At 33.2% G+C, this 17,348-nt stretch overlaps 1 protein-coding gene across 1 annotated transcript in view; it reads right to left on the reverse strand.

Moving 5' to 3' along the window:
- LOC142350863 (voltage-gated delayed rectifier potassium channel KCNH1-like) overlaps window positions 1-17,348 on the reverse strand; it is a 52,866-nt gene that overhangs the window by 13,763 nt on the left and 21,755 nt on the right. The window contains exons 4-9 of the mRNA XM_075403228.1: window positions 8,685-8,797; window positions 7,926-8,138; window positions 7,364-7,526; window positions 6,157-6,419; window positions 5,194-5,400; window positions 1,163-1,355 (exon numbers count right to left, since the gene is read on the reverse strand). Of these exons, the coding sequence (XP_075259343.1) occupies window positions 1,163-1,355; window positions 5,194-5,400; window positions 6,157-6,419; window positions 7,364-7,526; window positions 7,926-8,138; window positions 8,685-8,797 (1,152 nt within the window). The remainder of the gene's footprint in view (window positions 1-1,162; window positions 1,356-5,193; window positions 5,401-6,156; window positions 6,420-7,363; window positions 7,527-7,925; window positions 8,139-8,684; window positions 8,798-17,348) is intronic.

Raw genomic sequence — 17,348 nt, forward strand, 5'->3', positions numbered from 1 at the left:
ATAGATGGATGGGTTAAATAGGAGTGGGTTAAACAATCGGTGTGTTGTTTCCGTGTTGCTTTACCATGAGTTTTAGAGCAAGTATCCATGTTGTTTTTTCTGTACAATAGAACCCAACTACAACACATAAAAACCTCTTAATTTAAAAATAGCGTAAGTAACTGACTTTCCTGAGAAGCACTGATCATTAATTTATTTTTACAAACAAACTACAGTCTAAATCTATGGTCAAATGTTATTGTAAAGATAAAAAATAACCGTTTAAACGAAATTCGCTCTTCTGTTGATTCAAATTCCATTAAATTTTGGCAACATTTTGACCCTGAATAACAGCAGTGAAATCAACCCTCTCTATGTCAGTGCCCTATAAATTCCACTTCTATAGATCAAAAAGGTAATTCTATATCAGATTGTAATATCAATTGATTGGATAGCAAGCAATTACGTTCATCATGGATTTTTAATTGATAAAATGTTTTAAGCTCATTAAATTTAGTCTGAAATTTAAATATGACAGATCTGCTAATAGAGACAAAAATTCTACCTGGTGAGCTCATAATAGCAAAAATGTTATTTATCAAATTTCTTTATCACGAAGTCAAAAAATAAAATTTTGAAAACCTTCACCGGTATTGAAACTCCGACAAAATGCTCGAACAAAACAATTCAAAATTAGACAGAATGTCAAAACCAACGTAGCAATGAATTCCATTTCTCGTCAATATGTACAAAATTAGAATAAATTACTAAAAAAGCTTCGGTCTGCAGGAATTGAAAAAAATATTTAAGAAAACGTTGAATGAAATTCCTTTGAATAGTAATGTGGAAGTTTTCAGAAATTAATTTTATTTTTAGGATGAAAACATTTCAATGAAAATGATCGAATATGATTTCTTAACGAAATTGATTGATGTTTTTAAATTTGTGCTTGAATGATTTGGCGTATTGTTTTGTTGCGTTTATATTTAACCGCATGGTTATAATGTTAATTTACTTGTTGCAAAAAAGTGATTAATGTTAAAACTACCCCAAATGATGAATTCGGCCAATTGAAAACCAGTGATAAAAAATTGCTTTGCTGAAACAGCGATTTCTCAAGGACTGCAGGAGGATAAGAAGGATGTATGGAAGCTAGAGGCGGATTAAGGAGTGGATTAAGAGAACTCACCTCCCACAATCATCATGAATATTGTGAATATCTTCTCGATGTTGGTGTTGGCGGATATGTTGCCGAACCCTATAGAAGTCATGCTGCTGATGGTGTAGTAGAGAGAGGATATGTAGACTGTGGATATGTCTTTGCTCTGAATTCTGTGGTCCAAGTACAACTCATTGTTCAAATTATCACTCAGTGCCTGAAAAACCATATTGACAATCAGCTGATTTATATATCTAACATCACTATGGTGTTCAGAGGTAGCCACTTCATAATTTAGTTTTTTTAACTCGTCGTTATCAACAGTCTTTAAAACGAATGATTAATAGTTATTGAGTCATCTTACACCATTTATGATGCTTCATTTTATAAAACAGTCTTCAAACTTACTGATTCAGAGATAACTCAGTCTGTAGTAGAATCTTTCTATAGTGATCATTAATGAAATAGTCTGCATGAACAGAATGAAATACTCTGATCATTAGTCAGCCTCCATTCAATTCACCAATCAATATATAAAGGGAAAATATGCCTTTAATAAATTTTTAATACATTTTATTTAGCTTGAAACAGAAAAACATTAATAATCAGTTTTTGTTTGAAATTTACTTTTCACAAGAAATGTAGAATGTTCCTCCTACTCATTGATCAACCCAATAAAGAGATTGGAAAATTGGAAATTCTTACCTTTTTTTAAAAAAAAAAGTTAAGAATTTTGGTTAAATCTTCAAAAGACATTTAAAAAATCGGTAACGATTTAATTAGAATAAATAAATTTAAGTTGCATCTCGCCTTTGATATTAATTTTTCATCACAGGCAATTGTTAGTAAAAGCTCTATAGTTATAGTTGAATTCTCGTGAATTATTTTAGCCATCTTCTCGGAAAAGAATCATTCGTTTTTTGTTAAATTTTTTTCCAATTGCAATGGTGACGCTTTTTTGTATCCATTTATGTCAGTGATATCACTATGCCAATTTACAACAGCCAAAATTTAAGTTTCGCTGATGACCTAAATAAATACGGTGCCAAAACTTATAGTTAAAAAAATGGGTATAAAGTTGCATTCTACCAGTTTGCCAGAATGCAACTTCATAACCATTTTTTTAGCTATAAATTTTTCATAACAGAAATGTTCACATCGAGTTTCAAAAAATAGATGAGTAAGTTTGTAAAACTTCTGAAAAACCGCCAAGTTTCAAAAAAGCCATCATCTTGTACTTGCCGAACTATTTACTTTGTACATTTGTATGAAGATCTTTTTTCCATGTTGGTCGATAACAAAAAAAATATGACAAAGAATAACTGACGGGTGGTTGATGCAATTTATGGATCTTGCGAAAAAAACTACTTTCCAAATTGTGGAAAACGATATAAGTTACCATCTGGAAAACTAAGTTTAACCTCTGCATACAACCTTTCGATTTTTGCAAAGAAATTTTCGAAATTTAAAAGAAATATGTTTATGAAACAAGTGCTTCCGATTCCTTACATTTCTTGCGTGGTCTTTTGAAAATACAGTTTTTACTATTAAATTCACGTTATTTTGTTGCAAGAAGCTTCATCAATTATAATTTTGGATCAGACAGGCGAGTATGAGAGGCACAAACAATACGTTTTTTGGACAAAATGCTTAAAGCTCACCTAATAGCGATCAGACAGCTATCTGTTTCTTTACATTTTCAGTGGTATTACCTTTACTAGTTCACAGATGTAATAATGAAATTTATCACCCACTCGTTACTCTCATCGGCAATCGATTTCACCACCCAGTTTGCAATTAGATTAGCTCAAGGGGGTAATAACATTCGTGAGGTAATACATGAATCAACTCTTGTTACTATTACAAAAATTGCATTCAACAGTACCGTGTTTTTAAAGACAACTATATTATGCCACAAGCATCGCTACTATAGCTACTAAACCGAGGCAATAAAACGTTGTCTTCGTATCGCAGAACAGTTGGCTGAAAATTTTTTGTCATCTTTCACTGCTTTTTAGCATTAAAGTCTCACTCTATCAACAAATAATGCAAATGGTAAATCGGAATAGAAAAATGTTGTTTTTGTTGAACAGCTAGCTAGAAATCGTTCTCAATTTTTTATACTAAACGATGGCCACCAAATTGAAATATTAATACAAAATACCAATCATATGGTAAATAAGACCTCCATATACATATGTTTCGTACAAATACAAAAAATATCTTATAATAAAACGTGAGAAATGAAGACATATTGTCAGGTGAACGTTAGCTCAGAATTTTTGATGAATTCGCGGCTATCTGTTTTAAACTCTACACAAACATATAAAAAATAGCTCATCATTATTTATAATTATTTTAAATGCTTTCTTCAATATCTATAGTTATATGTTACGATGTCAAAATTACTTAAATACCACACCCTATAACGCATCAATTTTTTCAATTTTTTTTAAATTTGAAAACGCATCTTCGCTGTATTTTTCAAAAAATATATATCAGACCAGTTTTTGTCAACGCCGCAAATGTCTTTCGTAAAATTGTAAAAAGCTGAAGAACGCCCTTTCGATCTTTTTTTTCCAATCCGTGTTGTTTTATATATTAGGGGAGAATGCATGATTTGATTCTAAGACATCTGAGCAATTTGCATAGGTTGGCTTGTTGGGGTTCTGACTAGCGTCTCCTACCAGTACTAAAAGGCACAACGCTTTTGATCGCACTGTTTTACGGGCATATAAACAATTCTCAATTTGGAATCGCTGAAACATTGTTGAAAATCTGCACTTGCAAAATTTCAGCAACCAAATTCTTTTAAAAAAGTTGCATCCAAAAACGACAAAAATTGTTATGCGTTTTCTTATCTACCATTTTTTTATTTTCTGAAGCACACGAAAAATTGGCCATGGTTCGATTTTAAAATTAAAGAAACTTCGATCAAATAAAAAAATTCATCAGACAACCACAAACTCCTTGCGTTGAAATTGAAGATGAAAGTATATTTTCAATGATAAACGAGCAAAAGACCCAGTAGATATCAATTAGAATGAAATTAGTTATAAATAACTTTATCCTGGCAAGAAACAAAGCATTATATTCCAGACAAAATCCATTAAATTGTATAAATTCAGATATATTAATACCAATCAACATTAGCAGATCAAAGTCACTAATAATAGGTAACAACAAAGCCTCGTCAATGAGCAGAACACGGTATCGTTTCATAAACTACCGGGAGAAAAAACTGTCAAGAGAACTACTATAAACTATTGAACATTTGTAAAAATTGCCTGATAAGTTTGTTGTTTTTCTAACGTAGGAACCTTAGCGTAAGAGAACCGTTAGATCGCAACTGTGGTAATATTAACTATATTTGTTATGAATGGCTTCGGTCTCACAGAATGTTAGAAGGTTGAGAAAAAACAAGCTAATGTAAATTTTGCGTAAGATAAGTTTTATAGGACGCTCTTCTTGTTAGTGAAGTCTACTTTTCTTAGAAGAACATTTTTTTTTACTTTTAATAACCTATAACCTAAGTCTTGTTTATGTTTAATTAATATTTTCGAACTCTCAAAACAAATAACACTTATTAATTCTTTAACAGGCATTTGTTTGAAAACGGAAACATTAGATATCTAATATTGTCAGACTGATAAGTTAAGGTGCCAGAGAGAAAGTTGGCATGTCCAGACCGTCCCAGACGGAACATGCCTGTGTCCACCCCCCCCCCCCCCCTCCCAGGTGCGTTCATTTTAGTTGAGACTTTCAGACTGGGACCTGAGCCTGGGTGTACTTTTGTGTTTCAATTTGATTGTACCTACTTTTGAACGAAATAAATAAGCCCTCATGTGTTTGGAAAATGAACAACTTGTTAATTTTATTATTCTAATTATTATAACTAGAGGTAACCTGTTAAACAAACATTTTACATCTGGAAAAATAAAAAAAGGCTGATGAAATGAGATTCATAAACTGTTGATCTGTTGTATTGATAACCACCGTTATGTCAACCAAGTTAATTGTCAATTACAGTTTCATTGTTGTAAAAAAAAGGTAACCTGTAGCCAGCCATACTGCAGAGTGATCTCGAAGTGTCCTATGATGTACCATCCACATGCGAACCAGTGAGCAGCCAGAAGAAATCCACACATGAAGATGACCAGCTGAGCTCCTCCGTACTCGAGGTAGTGGTCCTTCTTCCTCGCAACCCTCCACACTCGAACAGATAGCCGGATGATTTTGAGGGTGCTGAATGCATCCGCCACCTGACCAAAAGTGACCCTTGTTACAATCAGACCTAAGGGTTCCGCAAAATTAGTTTCCCGAATAGGTTCAAGGTGAAAGTTTATCATTGTTGACAGCCTACTTTATGATTATGAGAGACGCTCTAATTTCTATTATTTTAGAGAGCCAATTTTTACTGTATACTGTGCCAGATTTTACAACAGCTCGCATTTTGAAACCTACAGAGCGCGTGTTACAAGCAAGATTACGCGAATATGCTGAAGTCACTCCAAAATTTTTATTTAGACCATGCGGTTCTCGACTAGTTCCAGAATAATCAGAGTAACGGATACTACGCATCTTTTTTGTCAGGAAGTATAGATTGGATAATTATATCATTAAGAGCTGGTCTTTCCAGCTAACAGGGTGTTAATTAAAAAAGAAATAGCCTCAAAATACAAAATACCGGAGGATTTGTTTTTGCCGAGCTGAAAAAAGGTAAAGTAAAAATTATCGGACCCCGACCGCACGATGTATGCATTTTTGGTATTGGAAAAAAAATCAGCCTGAAAAGTAGCTTTTTGCGAGACAAACATCCTTTTACAAGATCTTGCAAGATAACAATTTTTAGCAAGAATCTTGCAACATCCTGCAAGATAAACATCTGGTCTCAACTAGGGTGGTTAAACTATTTCAGATACCGAAAATCTCACGCATCGAATGGTCTGGGCCCTGTCATTGACCATTAAAAAAATGTCCAAAAATTCTGCAACTCACATCTAAGTTTGTCGGCTTACCCCTGTTGATTGACCAGCAGTGGCACTACTGAATGCTAACAAGTCGAACACATCGTAGGGCACACAAGACAACATGTCAATCACAAACCAGCTCTTCAAATAGTTCCACCGGATCAGTTTCGGGTCTGAAATGACCTCTTCCATGGTACCCACGTATGTTGTGTGGAAGTTGAGTAGGACGTCTATGAAGAATGCCACATCTATCAGAGTGTCGGTCACAAACAACACCAGTTGGTTCGGATTAGCCAGATCTCGCTCCACGTCTGAAATAATTACATACAGTATTATCGGCACTTTTCGTTGATTATGTTGGATTGCCAAGTTTCGGTTTCGGAAAAAAATTCCATTATTTTTAGATAGAAAATAATCCTCAACGGAAATAAAGGGATGGCCATGCCTTAGCGGCCTGTTGGATTTGATATGAAACTATCACAACCGAACATGTTACCAGGACCGAATTTCGATTTTAAAATGGGGTTTATTCCCGGGCGCTTATTTCCTATGTAAAATTAGGTGGGTTTTTTTTTCGAGGCGATCTATTGACCAGACTCGTCACGTTGCTATGTAGTGATGCAAAAATCGTGGTGATCCTAAAAGATCATTTAAGGTTATCAAATAGCTATCATGTGGGGTTATGAGTTTATAAGTTATCCAAAAAACATAAAACCTGTTTGCTTTCCTAACCCCTAAACCCCCCTAACCCCTCCCCTAACCCACCCCTGAACATATTTTTGTTTTCAATTTTTTTTGTAAGAAACTAATGTGAGATTTTGACATTATAGTGAGTTGCGGACCCAGGTTACCCACCTTAGACGAAACTTTGAAAACTTACTAAGACTTATAAGCTGCCGTAGAAAACTTACAAAACTTTGTACGGCACCGTATAAGGCCGTAATAAGTTTTCAACGGCACCGTAGCCAATTGATGTAATTACGATGTCTATGTCTCCATTTTCCTTATCAAAAACTCTGATAATGTCAGCTGGAAACCTGAAAAACAGCTCAGATCGATCTGAGCTGTTTTTCAGGTTTCCAGCTGACATTATCAGAGTTTTTGATAAGGAAAATGGAGACATAGACATCGTGATTTGGATCAGTGTGTTTGATGATAATAATAATAATATGATCCAGGAGTAATATTTGAAGCGTGGTGGTGGTCTTGGAGGCAGGGTGGGGGGGGGGAGGAGGGAGTGGGGGTGGGGACTTACCTTTGAGGAATGTGAGTTTGTATGGTACCATGATGGCAGTGTGGAAAGTCAGCACCAGAATAGTCCAGTCCCAAGTGGTTTTCAGAGCACTGTAGTGCAGAATGATCCGAGGGGGAGTCTTGGGGGGCTCCAACATGTATCTGGGCAGCTCATTTCCATTCGTCTACACAAACAAACAAACAAACAAACAAATATTTGATACAACTTGATAAGATACATACTAAAACATGCTTAGTCTTGTCAATATCTTCGCATGTTACATGACGTGAAAACATTATGATATAAAAAATGCCATATCTTGGCATGGGTATCAAGAAACAAGATCTTGGCAAGAAAATCGAGAAAAATTTATCGAGACAGGGGAAGATATTACCAGCTTGTGCAAATTAGGAATCAAATTTTTAAAAGTCGAACATTTTTCAAAAAAACATACCTTCCTTTTTTATTTTTAACCTTCACTGAATTCTCAATAACCATTTTTAAAAAAAAACTTTTAAATGGCTGGTCTGGAATATTTTAAATGAGATTGAAAAGTTCAGAATAGGAAAAGTGTTTTGTTTACCAGTGATGATTTGGTCGACTTTGGGCTGTATCTCTCCACAGAGTTTTGTGTGCCCATGCCCAGAGTGCTTCCTCCTGTGGTACTGCCCCCTCCCCCAACAGAGTTGTTGTTTGTATTATTCTGCATTCCCCCCGCACTCAGCCCCCCACTCCTCCCCTTTTTCACTGTCCGGGCCAACTTGGCTATCTTTCCCAGTCCCTTGCTTCCATCTTCCTGTTGAAGAAACAACATTAACACATTTTATTTAAAAAAAAAACAAATTTAAACACGTATACCCAATTTTACACCTCGACTTACAAAAAGACCGTGTTTGACCCAAATAGCCTATAGTGTGATTTTAGCTCGACTTCTGCTGAACTGAAATTAACTATAGTGGTCCTATCGTAGATATTTTGATTTTTAGTCAGTTTTTGCCTTCCGAACCGGGTTTTGAAAAAGGATTGAGATGCTAATGCCCCTTCATTTGCAAACTTTCATCCTGCCTGCTCTTAAAAGATGCTTGCCCAAATTTCTATCGTAAGACGAATGTTAATCTTATAAGAATCTTGTAAGACGAATGCTTATCTTGTAAGATTCTCGCGGTCCTTGCGTGAATAATTCTCCAATGTGTAAACTTCTATGTTGTACGATCTCACTGATATTCTACAGCATTTTTAATATCTTGTATCATACTTATCAGAAATGGTAAAATCCCAAACATGTTATTGTAAACAGCATTGTTTGTTTCTTCTTTGATGATTGTTTATTTGTTATGCTCACCTCTGCGGGTATTTTGGTGGAGGTGATGTCCTTGAGGGTGAGTAGGAACAAGACCACTTCCCCTGTCTCGTTTGGAACGGGGTTGATTGTGATACAGAACCAGAGAGCCGTCTCTAAACAACACACATTCACATACACCATTACAATTCAACGCTAAAAATAACACAAAAGCCGGAATTTTACTATTGCAGCCCTCGTTTTAGTGGGGATGGAGCCCACCTCCCCCAGTCAACCTTAATGTACTAATGTAAATGGCCGCAAATTCCTCGGAGTGAAGTCAGAGTAACGGGAAACACCCCAAAAAACACTAAAGAGAAAGTGAAGTATTAGTCGGTATTAGAGAGGTTTTTAAATTCTTTTTGGTAAGTCGGTTACCACAATTTTTAGTTATTTGATGATCACAATAATGTTAAATGTTTCTTCTTGGAGTCAAATTCATTTATCTAGTTGCACTTGGTTATGAATTTAACTACTTTAACTTTTAAAAACTGAATTTACGTCTCTAAAAATAGTCAAAAGCATGGATTGTTCGGGATTATAGTACAAAATTCCCCAGCATTTGGAAAATTAAGCATGAGAAAACAAAGAGAGATTAAACAAGGAGGCGCGTTAATGTGCGTTCGCACATGATGTTCCAAACCGCGCTCATCTATATTTTTGACTTAACTGTCTTTTGACTTACATTTTTGCAAAGGGATAATCAAAAACAGATATTTGAGTTCAAAATACCGTTACACAAGCAAACTACAAACTGAATTAAATGATGACATGCCTCATTACAACAAGCCCTGTCATTGAAAAAAATAAGAGAAAAACAACAACAACAAAAATAAAGAAAAACAAAAATTTCACGGCAAAAACTCAAAACCTTAATTTAAAGGCACCTAGTAACAACGTCAAATTACAATCAGACAAAACTCTACTACACTAATTGACTTTTTGTTCCGACCCCACTTGTGGGGGAAGGAACTATATACTCAAATGGGTTTTTTTTTTTTTTTGTTCAGTGAATTTTGGCCGATCGATATATTCGTCGTAGAGAAATGTGAGTGGTATCATTAAAAAGCTGGTCCAGCGTAGAATTCAAAAGTAAAAAGATTTTTTTGAATTTCGTTTTTTTCGAGGAGTTATCGAGGATTGAAGTTTTGTGTGAACAATGGGATCTTTAGCATGATTGTTCACTTTTAGTACAATTTTCTTCAAACTAAGATCTTTTTTACGAAAACATTAATTCAAATTTCTATAAAAAGAATAAATTTTGAGTTCGTAAAAGTTGAATGCAAGGCGATAGAAAGACTAGTTCTGGTCTCATAGGGAAGTTCACTATCAAAAAAAAATCGAACTCTAATTGAGAGCCCTTTTTTTAATAAAACTTTTCTCTTTTTTGCTTTTTTAAGTCACCTAGAGACAAGTCACATTTTATATCGACGTTCTATTAATGACAAAACTCCTTTATAGTCGAATGAAGCGCAATGAACAAAAAACGTCGTTTTCAAGGAATTGCTCATGTTTTTTTTTTTGGCTTCGATTCTGAGTTTTCGTAATTTTGAATGAAATTTTGAATTTCTTTTTGAAGTTTTACTATTTTTTTTGGAGTCCTATGGTAGGGATTCATTGACTAACAGTGCAATATGTTCCATAATGAGCATTAAGTGAACATGTCTATTTCATTGAGGGGGCGGCTAATGGCTGTTAAGACTTAAAAAATAATTTTTGGAATTTTTTTTTGAATATTAAGGAATCATAATCTTATTATAGTGAATTGTAAGTCAGTCCAGGGGTGAGAGCACCCTCTTCCTTCCTACTGCAACCAAAATTAAACTGGTTAGCGGTTTTATCTTCTATCTATTGGTTATATGACTTCAATGACAAAAAATTTCAATTTTTTAAAATTTTTTTTGGATTTTTACGTATTATTGGTTACTTTTGAAATCTTATCACATTATCCAAATATTGACAGTTCCCATTAGCTTAAAAACGATGTTCTGTGGATGACCAATAAAAATTTTAAACAAAAATTTATGGTTTAAATGGCTTCGACACGTTCTTCTTGCACTTTTCTACTGATTTTTTGGTTTTCTCCTGTTTTTTTTTGTTGTTTTAATAGTCATTATACTTACTGTGATCTCATAATGAATACTTATGCATGACAAACATCAATGTACTGCCACCGGGGCATCTTTGAGCGTTTTTATTGACTTCCGTTGAAAGCTATTGAATTTAATGTCTGTTAAAATAAAAATCATTTTTCGAAAATTTTATTTGAACAATAACAATTCCTAAATTTTTCTTGAACTGTTAGTGAGTTTCAGTATTGACTGGACCCACTTGCTTTTTACTGCAACTAAAAATATTCTGTTTAGCTGTTTTATCTTCTAGCTATTGGTTATATGACTTCAATGACAAAGATTTCAATTTTTTTAAATTTTTTTTTTGGATTTTTTGAATTATTGGTCACTTTTGAACTCTTTATCACATTATCCAAAGATTATTGTAATCCAATTGGCTTAGAGAGGACGTTCAGTGGATCACAGAGAAAGTTTTCAGAGAATAGCTAATGGTTTAATTGTCTTCGACACTTTCTTCTCGCATTTTTCTACTGAATTTTAGTTTTTGCTGTTTTTGTTATTGTTTTCTGTCATAAGACTTATTGTGATGTCTTTTTAACTATCTATGCATGACAGACATCATTTTCCTCCCTATGGGTTATATCTGAGCATCGTCATTGAGCTCCGATGAAAGATTGAGTTTACTGGCTGTTAAGGGTTTAAAAATAATTTTTCGAAACTTTTTTGAAATTCAACCATTCCTAATTTTTTTTCGTGAATACTCTTGGTCATTGTTGGTTCTAACAGAATCCATTTCCGTTCTACTATAGCCAAAATTAATCTGGTTAGCGGTTTTATCTTCTACCTATTAGTTTTAAAACATCAATGCCACGAGAATTCATATTTTTTTTGGGTACTTTATTTTGTTTTTCGATCCTTTTGAAATCTTATCACATCATCTTACTGCTGAGAGTCCCTATTGGTTTAGGGAAGAAGTTCAACGGATCATAAATAAAGTTTTCAGGGAAGAGCTTATGATTTGAGTTGCTTCGACATTTTCTTCAGGCACTTTTCTACTGAATTTGTGGTTTTTGCCTCTCTCTGTTGTTGTTTTCATAGTCATTAACTTGTTGTAAGGTCTTATTGATGAAATACGATTGGCAAAAAAACTTATTGTCCCCTCGAGGCATCATTTATTGTATATACTGGCTTCCGTTGAAGGCTAATGAATTTAATGGCGTTGATAATACGTGTTTTCCCGCAATTTTCGTGCGTCTAATGTATTTGTTTATATTTGTTGATTTTTTGAAATTATATTGATAAAAAAGGTTTTCCCATTGCTCCTGAAAAATTAATTTAAAATTGAAGAGTGTTTAGTGAAAAGTTCATTTTTTTAATGCCTTCGACCCTTTTGTCGCTCAATTTTTTTTTTCCTGAATTCGCTGTTTTTGTTCTTTAGGTAGCCGTAAATTGCTCACAGATCTCATAGGCTTGTAATTGAGGACTGAATGAATGATGTTGCTCGAACCATTCAGTATATAGCGAATAAGTTCCTTTCGTCAAATTTAACTTCTATTCATCAATCAGATGTCCCATCGAATTTCGTGTATTTCAAGAAATAACATATATATTGATATTATGTGCCACTGTTGTTTCGTTTTTCTGAACGTTTATTGAATGGCCATTTTTTGCGTTTCTTTTTCTCTTCCTTCAGAACAATCGCGTAATAACAGATCCTAATGGTTTTTAAATGTGGCCCAAGTAAACTTATTTAATCTTTCAGTATAAATCCTTCAACTGAAATAGCAGAAATAACAACTGAATTAAAAATACATATTCAGATGATAGGTATTGATTTTAATGGTAGCAAAGGTTTGTGTTTTCGCAAATCGTTTGTAATTTTTTGAGTTTCTCTTTAGTTTGTTTCTATGGCATAGTCTGACCACAGACGGGTGCTTTTGGTTTTGTAATGACTTTTTAGTAATTTATCAAGGATTTTTTTATTAAAAACCAATGTTTTTTAAGATTTTTGAATTTTCTTGGTGCAAAAAATGTTGATTAATTTTTAAGTTTCGCCTCACTGTTCGTTCTTTTTGTCGGCTTGTTACCTAGTCTCGTTAAGAAAACTTTTCATCTGCTGTATAGTTAGTAAAAGGTAAACTTGTGTAGTTAAGGTTTTATCTGACTGCATTTTGACGTTGTTACCAGGTGCTTTTAAATTTAGATATTCATTTTTTGCCGCCAAAATTTTGTTGGTGCTATTTTTTTTCTAGTCTCTTCAATGTCAGGTCACGTTGGTGCTGTAATGAAGCATGGCATTAGTAATTCAATTAGTAGATAGAATGTGTAACGATTGTTTTAAACTCAAACATCTATTTTTGTTATCTCTTGATTTGGTTGACATTTTAGTCAAAAATGTAGATGAGCTCGGGTCGGAACATCATGTGCGAACGCACATTAACGAGCCGCCTTGTTTCTAGCTAAGCATCAGATGAGATTTTTCTTTAATGAGACTAGAAAACAAGTTGACTAAAAGAAGAAACAATGAGGCGAAATTCAAAAGTCAATCAATATTTTAAAAACCAATTAGTTTCAAAAGTCTCAAAAATAATTAGCTTTTAACAAAAATAATTCTTAATAACCTCAGTAAAGAATTATACTGGAACCAATATAATCTGTCTTTGGTTAGACGAAGCCATAGCAACAGACCAAAGATGCAGAAAAACTCAAAAAAATTACGAACAACAAATTACAAACAATGCCAAAGCACAAATTAGTAAAGTTATTAAAATCATCAGCTAACATCTGAACACTAGGTATCTTTATTTTATTTTCTATTTAAACTAATTCAGCTAAAACTATACTGAATGAATAAACAAGTTCAATTGGTCCACGTTTGAAAATCATTGGGATCTCTGTTATTACGCGATTGTGCAAAAAGAAGAGAAAAAGAAACAAAAATACGCAACTCAAATAAAAAATTTTTTTGAAAACGCTTTATGTCCAAACCACAAAACACCAGTTACGTCATATTATAAGTAAACAAGTTATTTTTACAATAACAAGGCATTGGATGGGACCTCTCAAGGATGAGAAAAAATTAAGATTTGACGAAAGGAACAACAAAAACTGAAAAAAATTTAAAAGTCCTTTAAAATCTTAGAAACGTATAATATAATAAAACTTTCGCTAAAAACTGACTGCTTCGAGTTTTATCATTCATTATACCCTCAATTACAAACTTATTGGACCTGCCATCATCTTACGGGTACCAACAGAAATAAAAAAGCAAAAACAGCAAAATCAAAAAAAGTTTAGCGAGAAAAGTGTCGAAGCAGTTAAAAAATGAACATTTCAGAAACAATTTTTCTACTTTATATTAATTTTTCAACAACAAAAGGACTTTCTATTATCAATTTGACGCCAATAAATCGTCAAACATGAACAAATACATTAAAACCACCAAATTTTGAGAAAACCGTAGTATCAACGCCATTTAAATTCAAAAGCTTTCAACGGAAGCTAATAAATACGCCTGGATGAGACAAAAAGGTTGAGTGTCACTCACAAGTCGTCATTGCAATTTTACAAAAAGTCATTGACTATGAAAATAACAATAAACACAAAAAAAATTTTAAAAAAATCCAATAATTAATAGAAAAGTGCGAGAAGAAAATGTCGAAGCCATTTAAAACATAAGTTTTTCTCTGCAAACCTTATGTATGATCCAATGAACGTCATATCTAAGTCAAAGCAACTATCAATTTTAGATTAAAATTTCAAAATTCCAAATGGAACCAAAAATACGGAAAAAAATTATCCAAAAAAAATTATGAAAACTCGTTCATCGAGAACATAACATCAATAGTTAGAAGATAAAACTACCAACTAGATTATTTTGGATGAAGTAGAAAAGAAATGGGTGCAGTCATTACTGATTAGAAATGGGTGCAGTCATCGAGAAGAAAGTGTCGAAGTCATTTAAACCATAAAGTTTTCTCTGAAAACTTTATCTATGATCAACTGAAAATCTTCTCCAAGCCAATGGAAGATATCGATATCAGGAAAGTGTGATAAGACTTCAAAAGGAACCAAAAATAAGACATCATCCAAACAGTTTTTTTCAATTTTTGAAATCTTGTGGCATTGAAGTCATATATCAAATAGTTAGAAGATAAAACCGCTAACCAGAATAATTTTGGTTGCAGGGGAAATGAAGAGGTCCTGTCATTACTGAGACTGACTTACACTTCACGAAAATAATTTTATTATCGGTTAATTTTAAACAACAATATCGAAAAATCATTTTTAAAGCCTTAACAGCCATTAGCTGTCCACTGAAAGCTCTATATAGGTCCACCTACGCCTCACTACGAAACCCATTTCACAGTTATTTAACGAGACTAGGCCATAGAACTCCAAAAAAAATAACAAAACTTGAAAGAGAACACCAAAATTACATTTCAAATTACCTCACTACATTTATTATCGGTTAATTTTAAACAACAATATCGAAAAATCATTTTTAAAGCCTTAACAGCCATTAACTGTCCACTGAAAGCTCTAGATAGGTCCACCTACGCCTCACTACGAAACCCATTTCACAGTTATTTAACGAGACTAGGCCATAGAACTCCAAAAAAAATAACAAAACTTCAAAGAGAAAACCAAAATTACATTTCAAATTACGATAACTCAGAGTCAGAGCCAAAAAAAACACGAGCGATTCCTTTAAAACTATTTTTGATGTCATTAGATAAATATTCAACAAAATTTTGATGAATAGCTCATATCAGATATACAAAACAAAGATCCTTCTTAAGAGAAAAAGATAATTTAATTAGGGGTTCCTTTACTGTTAGTTAGTTGATAATATTGCGATTTTGCATATTATGAAGTAATATGTTGTCTAGTGATTTAGGAAGTAATTCACTGATTGATTTTTGTGATTCTTTTCTGATTTTGTGAACCTTTCTGTCTGCTGACTTTTTCTGACTCCAAAAGAAACCTTTTCTGACTCCAAAAGGTCTATTTTTTAGTCAATATTCACAAAAAAGTTATTGGAGTTTCATCTCGCACGACTATATTGTCCCGTGATTTTATTGCACCAAAAAATTTGTTTTTTAAAATCCTTAATATTAATTGTTTAAAAACCTTATGCGTAAAATTTGGTCAAGAGACAGTTTAGCTTCCAAATAATAAGACATTGACCTGTAAACCATTTTCCAATTGCAGTGTTTCAAATTCGACTTATAAGAAACTTTTGGTTATCCTGCCTTCAGATATAGCCAAAATTGGAAAGAATATTTAACAATGAAGAAAATGCCTACGCGTTGCAAATACGAATCTCCAATTGCTTTTGGAGGCCTGTTAAACAAACGAGAGATTTAGATGATAACTGTTAAGATACCATCGCTAAAAGACAATAAGATGGCTATGGCCAGACTGTCTGTTTGACAGAATGTTCATTATACATTTCAAACTTTTCGAACAAATTATTGTTTGTTCTAAGATGAAAATTTTCATTATCAATGTTGAAACGCACTTGAGACACATTTTAAGGAGGACTATTGAATACAGTTGCCTTTAAAGTTATAAATTCAGCTTAAAAACTCAGAACCGTTAACTTTTTTAATATTATATCAATTCTAATACAATAAGCATTGAGATTTTTGCAAGATAAAACAGCTAATCACGGAAACTTGATATTCATCAAAAGTACTCAATCACTAAAAAAACTTTATAGCTGACAGAACAGAATTCTGTGATTATCAGACGATCTATCATAAGAATAAACGAAGTGAGTGGACATGATCTTCATGATTAGCTAAATAAAATAAGACATAAAGTCAAGGATTTTATTAAGTTTTCTAAACATTTCGATCCTTTTTTCAGATACAACTTTCTCGAATTTCTCTTGCAAATGTTTCAACAATCAATGAAAAATAACAATCTACAACCAATTGGATGATCAACATCTAGTTAAATATTGTCCCAAAACAATCGCCTAAAGGGAAATAATCAATAGAGTTAATTTAAGGGAGATAATCAGAAACAAAAATTGAACATTATATCAATTATTTGTCATTTTTTCAGAAATTTGGATTCAGGATAATTTTACCTTAGATAATCTATATTTGAGCAATTATACAGAATCTAGGTCTCTCAAAATGATTTCAAAGATATTGTTCTGAATGTTATTGGGTGTCGTCTTCTGAATTTCTGCCAGGCTCAACAGTGAGGGGACTCTGTCGCCCAGAAGATCGATCAAATAAAATAAACCAAAGGTTTTGAATTGGTGAAGCAAGCGTTACTTTGTTACACTGCAATTTCCCCTCTTCCACTCTTGTATGCTGTTGCAAGTTAGATTGCCTTGAAATAAGTTAATTCACAATTGAGCTCGTAATATCAATTCTGGTTATATGGATAACAAAGGTAAGAGAATTACTTGCACATCAAAGGAAAAGACAGATTCAAGACAATTTATAATAGTAATTAAAATAATATTACCAATATCCGTGGTTCACTTCTCAAATGAACTAAATCAAAACGCTCACAGTATCCTAACTGGTCTTGCAATTAAAAATCTTTCAAAGTTTAGTCCCACTAAACTAAC

The sequence above is a fragment of the Convolutriloba macropyga genome, chromosome 1 (genome assembly GCF_964194025.1).
Source record: "Convolutriloba macropyga chromosome 1, txConMacr16.3, whole genome shotgun sequence".
NCBI classification, from domain to species: domain Eukaryota; kingdom Metazoa; phylum Xenacoelomorpha; order Acoela; family Convolutidae; genus Convolutriloba; species Convolutriloba macropyga.